A 16,089-nucleotide genomic window follows, 5' to 3' on the forward strand; every position below is an offset into this window, starting at 1 on the left:
TGTTTTTTTCTGTTACCTTTGTTCAGTGACTTTTGTCCCAGGGCCCTCTTGCGAGTTTGTTGCTTGTTTCTGCGGCTGGATTTCACGTTTCACAGACCCCGCCCAAGCTCTTATATCTGGCTCTCGTCCTCCGCAGCATCGTTTGTTATAGCGGCTCAACTGCTTTTCCGCCAAAACTGCAACGCGATTCAGCCTCAACTCAGCACCCACTCATCATAAGCGTTTCTGGTTGGCCTTTTCTCCTTCTCACGGAAAGCATACGTGTTGCATCATGCCATTGGAGCGTCTCCCCCCTATTGCGGCTCTCCACTCGTACACGGATTTGGCGCAGACCGAGGTGCTCGACGTGCTCTTTGAGCCCAGTCCGGCCATCCACGCCACGCTTTTGCCCGTCATCCGCACCGCCATCTACACCTCCTATCCTGACCTGATAGACGTATGCCAGATCCGGCTGCTTGCTCTCGCCGCCAAGTCCGCCGAGACAGAGCCGCATCCGGTCCTGCTGTCCGTCCTGGGATCCCATCCGCGTCTTGGAGAGAAGAACATCGAGTCGGCGCAATCCGTCGCTGAACAAGCAAACATCCAGGGAGGCTCCGAAGAAGAGCTGGCCACGCTCAACAGGGAATACGAAGAAGCGTTCCCGGGACTCAGATATGTCGTCTTCGTCAACGGCCGAGAGCGCCCCGAGATCATGGAGGACATGAGGATGCGGATCGAACGAAGCAACTATTCCATGGAAGTCGATGCTGCATTACAGGTACGGCCAGGCACAGCCAAGCGCGGATCATCTCACATGGTAGTTTTGAGGAGCTAACTCTTTTCTTTTTCTTCCCGCAAAAAGGCCATGTGCGACATTGCAAAAGCCAGGGCGTCCAAGCTCCCCGAAGATACTAACCGCAAGCAATCCAACGGCCACTGATTCTGAAAAAGAAGAAGAAAAAAAAAGAACGATAATTATATACACTAGTATATGCATCGGTGGGATATTCGATATCATAACTTCCTAGATTACATTTCCGGGGGACATAATACTTTCTGGGTCCCTGCCGCCAACGCCCATAGCCTTAACATTCATCCATCAAAAAAGAACGCCTCCCCCCCCCCAAAAAAGCCATACAGCCCATCCTTGGCTTAGCACCAGCCAAGCCATGCGAATAAATAAATATACAGTAATTTTCCAGCCCTCCCCTGCCCTTACAAAAGTGATTTCCGGGCATGCAAATTCTTGAGATTTCTTTCCGCCGTCTCATTCTAGAAAAGTGAAAACCCGCAAACGGGATAAATGCAAAAGGAAAAAAAAAAAAAATGTCAGCCCAACCTCCAAGATATGCCGTCTAATTCATCCATGTACTCCTCATATGTATGCTCTTCCGAAGCGGATTGCGGATCGGGCGAAGTCGCCTTGGCCCCGAATAAGGCATCAAAGTCGCAATAAATGTCCGCATCGTCGTCCAGATGCTCCTCGTCCAGGTGAAGAAAGGCAAAGCTGTCTTCCTCACTATCGTCATAAATCCACGGCGGCCTCGGCTCTGGAGACTTTGTCGAGTCGATGCGCGCCGAGCTACGCTCAATCGTGGCATCAGCATCAGCAGAAGGAAGCGGCAGAGCTCTGGGTTTCGACAGGCGACACGCCGGAACCTTGACAAGTGTCTCAGCAGACTGGGCATCGGCGGCGTCCTTCAGCGCCACTTGTGGGCTTTGATACCCCTTTGGACCGGTCTCGACAGTGTTTGCCTTTGCCTCGGGCACCGCCGTGACGTCTCGAGATTGCCACGGCGCCTTGGTGTACGTGTCCATGCTCTGCCGCACCGACGACCCTCCGTGGCCTGTCTTGGCCGAGTCATGAGATTTCGCAATTCCCATCCTCTTGCGCATGCAGTTCATAATCGAATATCTCAGGTACGCCGTCTCTTGCAAATGCGCCGCCCGTCGGCTAGAGTCCAGCGTGACGGCCATCTTCACGAACCGCCGATCACCGACTTGCCTGCCATTGCGGTTCAAGATGTGCGTGGCGGGCTGAGAGAAGGGCTGAGACAGCCGGCTGGTGATGAGCTGCGTTCTCAGACGACGCTTCTTGCGGCTGATGGTGGCCGTATTGGGGCCCTCGACGTCAGAACCCAGACGACAGCGCTTTGTCCCCCTGTACGCCCATTGTGTGTCAAGTGAGAACTCAAAGGCCTTTTGCGTGCTGTGACTCAATATCGTAAACTGCATAACATTCTCCGGCAGAGGAGCAAGGTCGAGCTTCATCCAGCCCTTGCTCTTAGTCTTGCTGTTCCTGCTCTTGAGGCGCTGGAGATGCGGCGCCGCCTCGAGCAGAAAGTCGGAGCTCTTGCGCTTGGACAGCGCCTTGATCTGTCTTGGCCTCGCTCGCCCACGGCGGCCGGCCTCAAGAGGGTCATGACATCTTAGCGTTTGCACCGGCTCGAGCGAGCTTTGCATACTGCCAGCTGTTCAAACAAGTAGCGGTGGGAACAGCCAGCGGCCAGGCAATTCCAGCTCTTATGATCTAGTGGTTCAACTTGACAAGTCAGTTTCATCTGCTGCAGGCTGAGTAGTGTTTCCTGCAGAATGTCTGATGTGAGGCCCGAGCGGCATGAGACCAGCACAAGACAGGCTCTCGAGGTCTGCTGCCCACCTTTGACGAGGAAAATAGCAGCAATGATAATGAGACGAGTACAAAGATCCCGTTCCGTATCCTCTGCTCCAGGAAGCAGAAAAGCCAAACAGGTATTCCTCTTACGAATTCGCTTTCTGTCGATGGCCAGCTGTGTCTCCCACACATAAAGTGAGGTCTGTGTTTCCAAGCGTCCCAGATGCTGGGAGACTGCCGCATCATAAAGCGGGGAGTTTTGCTGGGGGACTGACTGAATATGGGGCGGCTGTTGACCGAAGCCTCGAAACGAGCTAAAGCTAAAGCGAAGTCCGTTTCTCGACGACGGGCTTAAGCCATGCCCCAATTGCATCGTGATCATGTTCGTGCCGCCCAGAAAGGGAAAAGCTAGACTCATGCAAAGCAGAGGTCCAAATTTAATCCAATCCAGCCGTCCCGAAGCCACGGGTTCGCCCCTCTTCTTTTTTCCGTCTCTCTCTGTGTGGCTACCTACCTACCTAATCCCAGGAAATTATTTACGCCTCGAAATAATTAATTTGCCCAAAAGAAGATGCTACATCGCAATATAGAGAAGAACATAGAAAAAAAAAAAAGCTACTGGTAATAAAAGGGGACCAACGCACATTAACAGGGATTGAAGGGTGGTGTGTGCCAACGCAGCGGATTTCCACTTCTGGCCATTCCATGGTCCGGGGAAGTCCAAGTACGAGAGAGAAGCGCGCAGAGCCTTGCTGGCTATAGTAATCGCAGGGATCACGATCTGCGTGTTGGAGGTGCGGGCTGCGAGCTGGATGGACGCTGGGCGATGCATCCATCGTACGAACACCGCAGGCATTATGTATGTGTGTGTGTGTGTGTGTGTGTGTGTATGTGTGTATGTTAGCCCTTTGCTGGAGAGGAGGAATAGATTCCCCCAGCTTCAGGATTCTTGCTGCAAGACGACATCATCGTCCCGTCTTCTTGCAGTCAACGGGCAGTTTTATAAGCTGCGGTTTCTGGAGTGAACAGGGGGTTTTATTGCGACCGGGATTCGCCTTTTGGCGGCCAGCATCGCTTTTACAAACCCGAGCAGTGCGGCTTGGACGGGACACGATGGGATGAGACACGGCGTGCATATCCGCGCGAGACAAAAGAGTCTCTCCATATAGTGTCTCATGATTATTTTTACTATTAATAGTAGTAGTAGAGTGTCTACTTGCACTGCCAGTGAGGCCACAAAGGCATCATTATCACGAGAGACACGCCAAAGAGGTCGATATTAGCACCTGTGCTACACGGGCACTAGGAGGTAGGTTACAAAGTATGCTTCTTGCATCTTGACATCATCCATACTACCTCATCTTCCCTGTAAAGAAGAAAAACTCAATTTATTGCCCTGATATCGGCTAGCACAGGTACAGGTATACCGCTCATCAGCTCACTGATACAGATCTTAAGGGACTCACTCCCTCTCCCTCTGTGAAACCGGGTGTAACGAGCATTGAACCTACTGCATCGTGCACACCAACAGAGGCGTTGCCGTCGAATCGGATCGTTGCCCTGGGATATTGCTCCCCCATGATAGGCCGCTCGTACGCTGCATTGCATGGGCAAGCTCGCAATATCCAGACTGAGACAGTTCCAGGCCTAGCAGCCTAGGTACCTACTATGCCAACATCAGCAGCAGCAGCAGCAGCAGCAGCAAAACCCGTTCGCCACTAATCGCCCTCGTCGTCAAAAGCACGGGATTCATTCATTCGCATCAGAACAGACAAATTTCCAGGCCCAGCCCCAGATCCAACCAACGGTGCAGCTGAGAAAGTGGTCACGCTCATCACAAGGCCAGCGACAACGACCCTGGCTAGTCGCTAGTGGTGAATGCCACACCACTGCCTTCTGGCCACTCAAAGACGACGGCTCGGTGATAAATCACTTTTTGGGGGAGGAAGTGGCTTGTCCTCAACAGTGGATGGTCCATTGTCGAATCGCGGTTCGTCTGCTTGTCCGCGAGGCTCCATCCTTCTAGACCTTCCTTTTGCTACTTGGATGTCGACATTGTCAACCCAGTCCCAACAGACATTCTCACTCTTCTGGCTCTTGTCTTATTCTTACCCCGTTTTAGTTCTCCTCATTGTATGACCTTATTTTACACCCTAATTTAACCCACAAGTCTGAAGATGGCGCTCACAAGACTAATCGTCCGTCATATTATTGATCGTGTCACCGAATGACAAGTATAGTCAGTATTACTAGGTAGGTAGTTTCTACTACTGTAGCACCCGCAGCCTCTTTCGACCTCGACCTCGACCAAAGCTAACAAGCCGTTACCCGAATCTGCCAGCATCGCCATCCAATAGTATATCCAGCCACTCCCTCAACAAGGCTGCTGTGTCACCCGAAACTCTTCCCGCCAACTCAGCGCTGCATTAACCTCATGCTCTACCTCCAATCCCCAGATTCAAAGAAAAAGGCCAAGAAGCCGCTCAGGACTATTGAGAAGCCGATCTGGCCATGTGCCCGCCCGCCTAAGAATATTCCGGCCCAACATTTGGGGAATCGCGGGGTTGCTCGCTGCCCGAGTCGAGGACGGCGATTCCTGGGGGATCTGGGCCGATGAGGCGACGATTGATCAGCAACAAACCACATCTCAAGCAATCCGCTATATCCGATTATGGATGGTGGCTATTTCGCACGACCAGCCTTTCCCATTCGCTGCTTCAATCCAGTGTCAGCCAATACTGGCACTGCACGTAACCATTCGGGATACCTACTCTGTACAAGCAAAAAGTTCGCTGTGCCGTCGCCGCAGGTCGTTTTTCTTTTCCCAATGCCGTACACCCACAACCGGATATGACGAGTCAGTCACACAAAGCCGCAGGCCCGCCCTTTGATTACTCGTTGCTTCTTCCAAAGGCCAGCTACGCCGGACGAGTCCGCACACCGAAAATGTCATTGCGCCATCCGCCTCTCTCATACTCGTAGATTTTCTGACTGGCATCTTGGGCTTCACGCTCCCAGAGCTCCACCAGGCTTCCCGGGGCGTATTTGCCGCGGAATATATCCGGACGCACGCCAATACGAGCTTCGATATCTGGATGAGGCCTGGGAACGAGTCGAGCGGCCACGGCTCTGATAAACGTCCATAAATCTTCGGGGCTGGCGATTCGGGTTGCGCGCAGACGTTCTCGGGCAAAGACGAGCTCTCGGTTCAGAGTGTGCAATCCGTCTTCGATTGCGGAGGCGATGCTCCTCTCCATGGCCCGTTTGACGATTGGTCGGATAAAAGGCTTGAGAAGCCAGCCAAAGAATGAAAACTTGGATCCGCGGAGGGTGTAGTTGAGGTGGTGGATGCGAACACTGGCTCTGCGCAGCGAGACTATATTCTCGAGTCGGTCTCGGCCGATTTCGATATCCAGAATGAGGTCAATGCCACGCTCGTCCAATTCGATGCTCGCCAGGCCCTTGTCCGAAAATCCTAGGATGCCAGAATGCAGCTGCACCCAGTATCCCAGATCCTCTGCCGCAATAGACAGTCCCGAGATTTTGATCGTAGCCACGGACGTGACGGTTGACAGGATCTGGAAGCGAGCTTTGCGAATGTCGAGGTCATTCCGAGTCGAAACCTGTAGCCTATACGGCAAAAACGAAGAATTGTTGACTGTCCGACCAGGCTCCAGGATTAGATTCTCGACAAGCAAATCCACATCCGGAGTCGAAACTTCGAGCCGTGGAATTGGCACGTACTGAATTGCCTGTAACAGCACTGGGACGAACACGTTGATCAAATCAGACGTCATTTCCTTGTTGATGTACTGATCCGGTGGCGAGATGAGGCGCGCAATGCGAGCTGAACTACGCGAGAGCTGAGTAACTTCGGCATCCTCGCTCACAGAGCGCAAGGCCCAGCTCAAGCTACGGAGCAGGTCGTCAAGCTTGTCTCTGATGGAAGTTTCCGTGGCGAGCTCTTTCGATTTATCGCGAACCTCTTCGAAACGCTTCTCCGCGTTACCGAAGAAGTCTGGGTCCATCATGATATCCTGCACCAGTTTAGAGACCTGGTCGACAAGATCTTCAAACGCGGGATCGGATTCGCCAATTTCCGCAACTTCGTGAAACGACTTTTCAACTTGATCCCAAGCGTCTTTGCTACCGAATGATGTAATCAACTGCCAGAAATCACGCAGAGCTTCATTGGCCTCTGGGTTGATGTTGATATCAGCGTCAATGGCATCGGCCGCAGTAGCGGCTGCACGGGCGTAAGTCTTGAGATAGTGCCTGAGGAGAAGCGATATCGTAGACACGGAGTCTGAGTAGTTTGGCCTTTTGCGAAGCTTCAGCACGGCTTGCTTGAGGCGATATGTCAGGGCCTGTTGCTCTTCTCCCTGGAGGTGATCCCGAGCACTGCGGGCCGCGGTGCCCACCACATCGCCAGCGCCACTCGTGACGATTTGAGCTACTTCCATGACTTCTCCTTGCAGATCCTCCGTTGAAGGCGCGGGCTGCTCATCTCCGCCGGGCTTTTTAAGGGCCTGCTGTTCTTCCTCTGCTGGCTCGAGCCTTTTGCCTGTATCGTGGGCCACGTCACTCAGTGAAAAGGCAGTATCCCGAAAAACCTCCCGTGAAACCGTAGATAGATCTGTCAAGAGAATTCGGAAATCGGAATTAGTCAGTAAAAGCGATCCAACAGTCTTGAGGCTGTCCACAGCGGCCATCGCATCAGCCTTCCATTTCGCCATCGTAGCCCTGGCCTGTATTCCCGACGTGTCTACGTCTACTTCCAGTCTCGCCTTGGTCAAGTACCAGAGAAAATCCTGGATCTGGTCCTTTGAATTTTTGGACTTCATCAGGTCAATCAGCTCGCTGAGCCATATGCGCGTTGTCCGAATCAGCGCCCTGCCCGAGGGACTCAGGCCAGGCGTCTGCGGATTGAGCACGTCGGCCGCCAGCAAGGTGCGAAGGTGCGTGATGATTTGTTCGGTGGAGGGCATGTAGCCATTTGAAAGGGCCCGTAGCATCTGGTATGTGTGAAGCTTCTCATGGAGGCGAGTCTGTCTCGCTGTCGCCTCGTTGTATTGAGGGAGCAGGGGCTGATGTTCCTCGTCATGGCGGAGTTGGGACGGCCTGCTGAGGGCCTTCCACGAAAACATTTTGTGCTGAAGCAGTGTGTGAGGCAGAAATTAATGATTATGTGCCTGGAAATTGCGGTGAAAGTGAAGTTCTCAGATGAAAGTTTGTTGTGAGCAAGAGGGAGTGGGCGTTTGTAGGCATCTCATAATCAACAAGGGTTGCACGCGAGAATCTATGACGACGCTTTGACGTTGGCATTGAGACATGGGAGGGGTGGCAAGGAATAAAGTTCAATTGTAACCGCGAGGTTGCTCAGCTGGATGATATCATTGAATTAGAATTATAGATGAATAGCATGGTCATTGCGACCCCCATTGTCTGGAAATGGCAAATAAACAAAACAAAAGCACGACATTTTTAGGCGGTGGTCTAGGGTAAGTTGTGCTCCAAATAGTGATTGAAGTCATAGATCATTCTCCATCTTTGGCATATTCATTGGAAGATATGCTCATTTATCTATCTGCTAGCCGTATTGGGATAATTCTGGATGCGATTGGGTCGATCCGTTGGGTCGCAACTCGTGTATTCATTCGCGTTTGAGTTGTCACTTTCGACAATTATGCTCAATATCACCACGCATACCATATCTAGCCTTTGCCGCTCGATTTGGCAATAAGTTGTCAGCTCACCAAGTCATCATATTGCCCCTTATAGGCCACTCACCACTAGTCAAGTTAGTCTTGTGAATGTGCACTTTAACTTGCTGTCAAAGTGATCTCCGAGTTTGTGGGTTATCTAACACTAGACTCCTGTATGCTTGGCCCACGTATTTCCTAGTTGGTCAATATCTGGACTGACGAGCTCCGTGTGAGACTTTAGATAGTGGAATCGTCTGCTTGCTCTTTAGCACAGCGGTCGATTCCACTGCACACGCAGCCTTAGAAAATCACCGCAGCCTTAGATAATCACCGCAGCCTTCTTATTGACGTTTTACCAGCCTTGAATAAACAGCTGAGCTGTGCTACCAACGAAGCCAGTATCGCGATGATGCTCACTCCCTAGGCAACTAAAGTCGTGTGCTGCCATACTTGCAGCCAGTCGCATTCACCAGACGCAGCGTAACACAGCACCATCTGCTGCGCTCCAGGCACATCAGAGGCAAAATCCCCTATAACTCATCAAAGTCTGGCGGCACTTGGCAAAGATCCACATGCTCACTGAACTGGTGCGCCCGTTGCAACTCTGCGGTGCGGGCTTTCGCGGGTTTTCCCAAGCTAGCGGTTACGAACGTGAGCCGAGGCTCAGTGCAACTCTCCATCTGAGACCAGATCGACCCCGGTTCTCGGTTCCCCACGCAGTGTAAGCGCTTCTTATAACGATGGCTGTGCCCTTACATATACTCGCGCGGATTCGCGATTGGACGGACGACACTGGGATAATGTATACATAGGAAAAAGGGATACCCGTGCAGGCCAAGAGCAAACATACACCACGCTACAGAGGTACAGAGAAACCAAATTTCACAATGGCCGCCGCCGAGGATGCGATTGTCCGCAGGGACTTTTCCGAGACGATGAAGTTCTCGCGCGTCCCCGACAGCAGCTCTAGGAGTGGTGTCAAGAGGTTCATGAGCCATACGCCGGCCTGGAGACCTGCGGGAGAGCTGCCTTGGTCGAAACTCAATCCGAAGGGATTTAAGAAAGGCAACATGACGGATTTCCCGCCCGCGGCGTATGGAGGCCACGTTTATGCCCAAGCACCCTATGTTGCGGCGAAGGCGGTGCAGGAGGAGGATAAAACTGGCCACGGAGCAGGCAAACTTGGCATCCATGTGAGTTTACGAGCCTTTGAGTAGTTCTGATTCAACATCTCTTGGCGGGAATATATCACAATTATTAACCCACATCCGAGCAGTCTATCCAAGGTGTCTTCACAAAACCCGGCGCCATGGATCGGCCGTTTGTGTATGACGTGACAGACGTCCACTCAAGTCGCACATTTACAACCAAGTTTGTCCAGGCGCGGCAGCCTCTAGAGGCATCAAGCCAACCTACAGGCCCCTACCCGCTGTCTGACGCTGATCGGCCACTGGGAGACGTCCGATTTGCCTGCCTGACAACATTCAAGCGTCCTATGGCGTCTCCCGCAGAGAAGCAGATGAAGTCTGCGCAGGAACGATATGCCGATATCCTCTCGCAGCGAGCGCCAGACGAATGGGAGGCCAGTCCCCAGCTGGACGTCGAGGCCGTCACGGATCTGTTTCCCAACGCTGGCCACGGGGGCTTTCCGATGCTGGACATGTACAAAGTCGACATGACGGCCTACAACGCCGACAAGGACACCCCGGAGCGGCGGCAGCTCATCCTGTATCGGCCTCACAAGCCCATTGCCGAAGACGACCCCGATGCGCACATCGTGGCGCATGCGTTTGAGGCGGACCGCAACGGACTCATCATGTTGACCAACCATCTTGGCTGGGGCTACACTCTCGGATCTGCGGCGAGTCTGTCGTATGCGTTTTATGTGCACGTCAACGCGGAAGAGGCCGTGATGAAGGGCGATGGGTGGTGGATTCAGGAGGTGTGCTGGCCGAGGACTTCTGCGGGCCGAGGACTGCTGGAGAGCAGGATCTGGAGTCCCGAGGGGAAGCATGTGGCGAGCGGCTACCAGGACGGGATAGCGCTGCCGTCGAAGAAGGGGCTTGAATGGAAGAAGAAGGCTGAGGCGAAGCTGTGAGGGATGAGACCTAAGGATGTGAATGTATATTTAGCTGGAGAGGTTGATTTATAGAGGCGATTAAGTTGGGTGGCTAAGAGGGGATGGCGCTTTGTATTTGGGGGACGAGTATCGATGCAAGAATACATGTACCTAGGTACTATCTGATAACAACTGATGCTACACTTGAAGGATGGAAACGAAATGGATTTGCTTAATGGCTTCCAAGTCGAATAATAGATATAATATATAATCATGTTCACCATATCGGGTTTGCCGCCTCTTGAATTGTCCTGGCCTGTGGTGGTACGATATGGATGGGATGTGAAACTTTGGAAGAAACTACTAGGTACCTACTAGTATCCAGCACCCCAATTCTATCTACTACTCTCGAGTGTATATGTATAGATTACCTAGTAATTTAATGTGATATATGGTCTAGCTGCTTTGTTGAACTATACCTGGGGTGTTGGATATTGGAATTGGGGTGCTGAATAACTTCTCCCGCTAGGTATCTACGGTCTTATCCTGCCGACTTTACTTAAGCCAAACGCTCCCTGATCCCATGCAAGTGAATATCGACCGTCATCTGCCATCACCTGCCTGCCACTTGATGTCGATGCAAACGCCAGCTGCAAATAGAGTCGCCAGGCACGTGAGGACACGCATAACATAAAAGCACAAATATTTCTTGCTTTCTTCCCATTCTTCTTTCTGAACCTTTCATCTTCCTCATTCAACCCATCCATCGTCCTGCCTCGTTACTACATTTTACAGCAACGGCCTTCTGTCTCAGCCCAACCCAACTCAAAATCCCCAACTGGCGACAGCACAGTGATAGCAGCTCTATCCCGGCAGTATTCAAGGGACGATTGCAATTTTTTGGCGCTCTTCTGCTTTATGCGCATACCTTGTTGCCCTGTGATTCACTGTCGGACGAATTCATCGCAGTGTATGTTGAGTGAATTATGCGCGCCTCTACGTGATTCACGTGCTAATGCATTTGATCACAGCATCAAAACACACTGCCAATCGGCCGCCGAAAACTTTAACGTATCATCGCCCTCTTCAGCTATCATCATGGCAGCTTTCTATCCAGAAACGGGCATTACTCATCTTTGCCTGGACGATGAAGAGGATCAAGCCACCCTCCTAAAAGTACTCCAGACCCCCTTTGAACAGATATACAAGCTTTCACCAGACGGAAAGACTTACCTGGAGCCGCATCTGCTTCGGGGAACTCCGGTGCAGCGAGTTAACGAATCTCATGAGTATTAGGAGAGCTCATGGGATTCGCTCAACGCCTTCCTGGAGAGAGAAGGTCCAGAAGCCGTACTGAAGCAAGAAGCACAAGCTCTCTGTCGGCTTGACCCTAACAATGAGGCGCTGGCGAAGAAATTGAAGCACTTGTCTGATAACGCGAGCAAGTTTAAGAAAATCCGAGAAATCTTTGGAGAGGGTGGCAGATACCACCCCAACCAGATTATCGGGAAGCGATGTCTTCCTCCGCAAGGGCTTTGCCAAATGGAGCCCATGTACAAGCTTGCCTGCAAGATATCCGACCTTCAATGCTTGCAAAATCAGGGCAAACTTGGCATGGATCCATTTGACTTTATCAGATGGCGAGTGATCAAGAAGGCAGCGAGCATGCTCGTCATGCCCGGCGACACACCAAAGAGCTTTCTTCGGTCAATCGTCTACAGGCTCGGTGATGATACCAACGATCTCAAGGGAAAGGGATACGAGGATACCGTCATGCGGCAGGCGGCTCTTCTTTCGGCTCGCGAAAGGCACCTCCTCAACAGCTATGGTCCCAAGAAGAAGTTTATCGGGAGCGTTGGCCGGCAGACGCATCTGCCCTTCAGGCCCGCCATCCGGAACGTCCAAAGACAGACGCCGAGACTATCGAGTGCAGATGTGCGTAACAGCGCTCCTAAGGCGTCGACAGCGCAGGCTAGACGGAAGGAAGCGCAGCGAGCACAGCGAGCTCGGCGCAATGCAGTGCCCTCCGTTTATAACGGCGTCAACGACTACCGAGCGAGGCAGCAACAACGACAAAGACAGCAAGCTCAGCAACGCGAGAACGAGTAATAATTGCTTTACATGAGATCTAGCAGCCTGGAGGACCTGAAATCTGGCAAGGAAGCTCAGCAGAGGATTGAATGTGCAAGGGCTACGTATGCTTTGGGGGAAAAGGTGAACGTAAGGCGCACTTACTACTGGAGAATCTGCGATGTTTTATTTTATTTTCTATGCTCTTTTGGTTAGTATTGGGCTGGGAATTGTGTGAGACAATTTTATTTTCTTGATTTTGAGAATGGTCTTCATGGCTAAGCTGTGGTGGTGAGAATTCCGAGTGGCTTCGAATGCGCGCTTCCACCTCCTGTTCTTGGGAGATGCAGATGATGTGCTTATGGAGGGACCCTATCTCAGATTAAAAGATATCGAATATTCATTAACAACAATTTCAATTTTGTAAAGTTTTATATTTGCAAGGTGGTGCTTTCTTGGTTAGCTACTTGGAAGCTCTGTACAAGGAAGGGAATAGCTTCTTGAGCTAGTAGTGAAGGTTGGCAGCATAGGCCTACAACATGCAAATTGATGAGGCTGCTATAAAGGGATTAAAATACATTATACCAAAGCGGCTGAGGATAATCATGTATTAAAATAGCTTTTATAACACTTCTCCAAGCTGTAGCAGGCACAATGATGCAATCCCACCTTTACTGAAGCAAAAGAGCACAGCTCAATCAAACAGCTTAGTCACGTGCTTTCAATCCACTCCTCCTGATTGGCCAATTCCCTGCCCCAAACTGGGGCCTTTCTTACTCCATCATGGGTTCCCAAATCAGACCATCCGGCAAATCCCTCGAACGAAACGAAGCCTCTTTTCCCCCACGTTCCAAACCTCGAATCCGAACCCCCCCCCTCCGAATCACCAATACCTCTCGGGAATTTCGAAACGAAGATGTTCTTGCAACGAACTGCTATTGCTGCGGCTCGCCGCGCCGCCGTCGCTCCGGCCATTGCTCGCGGCTTCACCACCTCTATTGCTCGCCGTATGTGACTTTTTTTCCTCAACATGTTGTGTTTTGGGTTAGAGGAAGAAGAAGGATGCAAATCTGGGCTTTGGATGCGATGGAATAAGCGGCTGACGTGAAAGGTCGGGCTCTATACAGGTTCTGCTGGTCCTACAACCCCCAGTGAGCAGGCTGCTGCTCTTGCCGGCACTGCCCAGAAGAAGATTGGAACTTACAAGACCATCTCCGGTATGTTGTTCCTATGCATATATATATATATATATATATATATGGCTATGCATTGGTCATCGTGGCATGACAATCGCTGACGCGGGAGCTTGATTGCCGTTGCAGAGGTCAAGACCGACGAAGATCTCATCGGACCCGGTGGCCAGCCCGGCGCCGTCCCTACCGATCTCGAGCAAGCCACCGGTCTTGAGCGTCTGGAAATCCTCGGAAAGATGGAGGGTGTTGACGTTTTCGATATGCGACCCCTCGACGCCAGCCGTAAGGGAACCATGGAGAACCCAATCCTGGTGCGCTCCGCCGGCGACGAGCAGCTTGCTGGCTGCACCGGCTACCCCGCCGACTCCCACACCGTTGTCTGGCTCGGCGTAAGTGAAATCATTGGATCCTTATATATGGCCGCCGTGAAACGTGGGAATGGAACATGCTAACGGTGGATATCTGAAATGCGCAGCTTTCCAAGGAGCGTCCTCTGGAGCGATGCCCCGAGTGCGGCGGCGTCTACAAGATGGACTACATTGGACCCGAGGACCACCACGATCACGGACACGGCCACCACGCCCAGGAGATTGCCGAGCCCAAGACCTTCGCCGACTTCGTCAAGCCCGAGTACCGCTACCAGTAAATGTAATGCACACGATGGCGATAAAACAAAGGGGAAGATATAAAACTGATGGCAGGAGGAGGAAGGTGATTCAAAGATGTACTATCAAAGGCGTAGAGACGGCAAGAGGGGCGAAAGTGCCGTGCCCGCGAGAGGTTGGGAAGCGGCTGTGTATTCTGTAGATACCGATGATTTCGTTTCAATGTGTATCACAAGCATTGACAAGACTGGAGGCCTGTTTGTCTTTTTTGATATATCTAGTGCTGACGCTGGAAGTTGCGTCCATTGCCTGGTTGGTGTTCTAGAGAGTGATGTTATGACTCTTGCGCCGTCGCAGTAGAGCCTTGTATCATCAGTAATAATGCGCCGTATCATGCAGCTCTTGCAGTGATAGAAGCTATTCCACCGAGCTCCTAGTTTCGGAATTGCCGAGTTTGTAGAGCTCCTTTACCCCAATTCGACGAATTGTAACTCATAGGCATGTATCAACATCTGAGGACTGCTATTTGCTCCGAGAGTGTCTCTAGGAGAGTGCACGAAGAGCTTTGTTGGTACTCGACATTGTCGCCTGCTAAAACGTGATGCTTCTTCTTTCGTATTGTTGTCCAATCATCAGCTAGCCCTCTTCTTCGTCAAAGCTCAGCTTGATCTTCTTTGCCTTCTTCTTAGGCTTCCGGTTGGTAGCCTGTTGCTCAGCATCTTTCTGATCCTTCTTCACTGGCTCACTCCTCTTGTCCGCAGTAGAAGTCTCGGGCTCACTGTTCTCAGCGTTTTCTCCAATCACCTTGCCAACCTTGCGTTTCCTCCCTCCTATTGAAGCTTTGGCCGTTTCAGGCTCGCTCAGGTTCGTCTTGCTTTGCGCTGTGTCTGCATCGCCGTCCTTTGTCGCATCATTGCTGCTGCCATTCGGTAATTCCTCGACGGTGCCGTCTTTGTTGACTTTCAGGTCATCAACAGCGTTGCCCTCTTCGTCCACAATCAGTGGGGCATCTTCCGCTTCTTCGCTGCTTGATCTCTTCTTCCCTCCTCGACGCTGTGCTGAAAGGATGGGATCTGGACCCGAAGCCCCGGATGCCTGGGCGCGGAGAGCAGCGAGAAAGGGCGGGAGGGAAGAGTTGTACGAGAGATTCTTTGAGTTGATTTTTTGTGACATGCTGGGCCTGGCTTGTTGCGTACGCGCGCTATTCGAGTCGTTCCGTGTAAGAACAGAAGAGTAAATCGTGAGTCGCTGCTCTGAGGTCAACCACCTCTAGCAGAGGGTCGAGCTGTGTCGATTGCTTCATACAGCTCTTTGCGGCGGCCAGAAATCATCCAATCAGATAATAGGATGGTTGCGTGGTCTAGTTGGTCATGACATTTCGTTAACAACATCTGTTGACACCACCGAAAAGGTCCCCGGTTCGAGCCCGGGCGCGATCACCACTTTTTGTCTTTTTGCGCCTTCAGATCTCGGTGTGGAGAGAGGATTCAGTAGTTGGATAAACGGGTCTTGGTCCCTTTGGACGGCGGAGACTCGGGCGTTGTGCCGCGTGGAAAAAAGGGGGGAAAATCGATGTTCCGCCGGTCTGTTTGGCGTTGTCTCGGAAAATTCCTGTTTAGGTGGTGGCGACGCAACGGGGCCATAGCGCTACTGTTGTTGACTTGCAAGTCTTGCTTTGGGGGTTGCTGATATGCTGTACATGCAGCGTGGTGCAATGCCCCGTAGCAGTGAAGGTACCCTTCCAACGGCAGTGCTAGCAATTGACCTCTGGTCCCCGAAAATCGAAGCCTCGCGCCCCAGACTCATTAGCCGGACCACGCTAAATCAGACGCAAATTCCCCAATCAACAGCGGTCTGGGCGCTG

General features: G+C 51.9%; 7 protein-coding genes across 7 annotated transcripts; 4 read left to right on the forward strand and 3 right to left on the reverse strand.

Annotated features, from left to right (window-relative positions):
- Positions 1-271: 271 nt before the first annotated feature.
- On the forward strand, positions 272-919 carry TGAM01_v205970 (hypothetical protein; the record flags this gene model as incomplete). The annotated part of the gene is made up of 2 exons (XM_024549763.1): positions 272-757; positions 842-919. The coding sequence occupies 2 exons, from the start codon at positions 272-274 to the stop codon at positions 917-919; spliced, it is 564 nt and encodes a 187-aa protein (XP_024405522.1).
- Positions 920-1,308: 389 nt separating this feature from the next.
- On the reverse strand, positions 1,309-2,442 carry TGAM01_v205971 (hypothetical protein; the record flags this gene model as incomplete). The annotated part of the gene is made up of 1 exon (XM_018802936.2): positions 1,309-2,442. One exon carries the CDS (start codon positions 2,440-2,442, stop codon positions 1,309-1,311), a length of 1,134 nt encoding a protein of 377 aa, XP_018663702.2.
- Positions 2,443-5,511: 3,069 nt separating this feature from the next.
- Positions 5,512-7,740, reverse strand: TGAM01_v205972 (hypothetical protein; the record flags this gene model as incomplete). Its single annotated transcript, XM_018802935.1, has 1 exon — positions 5,512-7,740. One exon carries the CDS (start codon positions 7,738-7,740, stop codon positions 5,512-5,514), a length of 2,229 nt encoding a protein of 742 aa, XP_018663701.1.
- Positions 7,741-9,185: 1,445 nt separating this feature from the next.
- Positions 9,186-10,396, forward strand: TGAM01_v205973 (hypothetical protein; the record flags this gene model as incomplete). Its single annotated transcript, XM_018802934.1, has 2 exons — positions 9,186-9,491; positions 9,575-10,396. The coding sequence occupies 2 exons, from the start codon at positions 9,186-9,188 to the stop codon at positions 10,394-10,396; spliced, it is 1,128 nt and encodes a 375-aa protein (XP_018663700.1).
- A 1,059-nt stretch (positions 10,397-11,455) lies between these two features.
- On the forward strand, positions 11,456-12,466 carry TGAM01_v205974 (hypothetical protein; the record flags this gene model as incomplete). The annotated part of the gene is made up of 2 exons (XM_018802933.1): positions 11,456-11,533; positions 11,654-12,466. 2 exons carry the CDS (start codon positions 11,456-11,458, stop codon positions 12,464-12,466), a joined length of 891 nt encoding a protein of 296 aa, XP_018663699.1.
- Positions 12,467-13,343: 877 nt separating this feature from the next.
- TGAM01_v205975 (cytochrome c oxidase polypeptide IV) lies at positions 13,344-14,266 on the forward strand (the record flags this gene model as incomplete). The annotated part of the gene is made up of 4 exons (XM_018802932.2): positions 13,344-13,434; positions 13,555-13,644; positions 13,750-14,009; positions 14,096-14,266. 4 exons carry the CDS (start codon positions 13,344-13,346, stop codon positions 14,264-14,266), a joined length of 612 nt encoding a protein of 203 aa, XP_018663698.2.
- A 595-nt stretch (positions 14,267-14,861) lies between these two features.
- Positions 14,862-15,398, reverse strand: TGAM01_v205976 (hypothetical protein; the record flags this gene model as incomplete). Its single annotated transcript, XM_018802931.1, has 1 exon — positions 14,862-15,398. One exon carries the CDS (start codon positions 15,396-15,398, stop codon positions 14,862-14,864), a length of 537 nt encoding a protein of 178 aa, XP_018663697.1.
- Positions 15,399-16,089: the final 691 nt, after the last annotated feature.

The sequence above is a fragment of the Trichoderma gamsii genome, assembly GCF_001481775.2.
Source record: "Trichoderma gamsii strain T6085 chromosome Unknown Scaffold_19.2, whole genome shotgun sequence".
Classification (NCBI taxonomy): domain Eukaryota; kingdom Fungi; phylum Ascomycota; class Sordariomycetes; order Hypocreales; family Hypocreaceae; genus Trichoderma; species Trichoderma gamsii.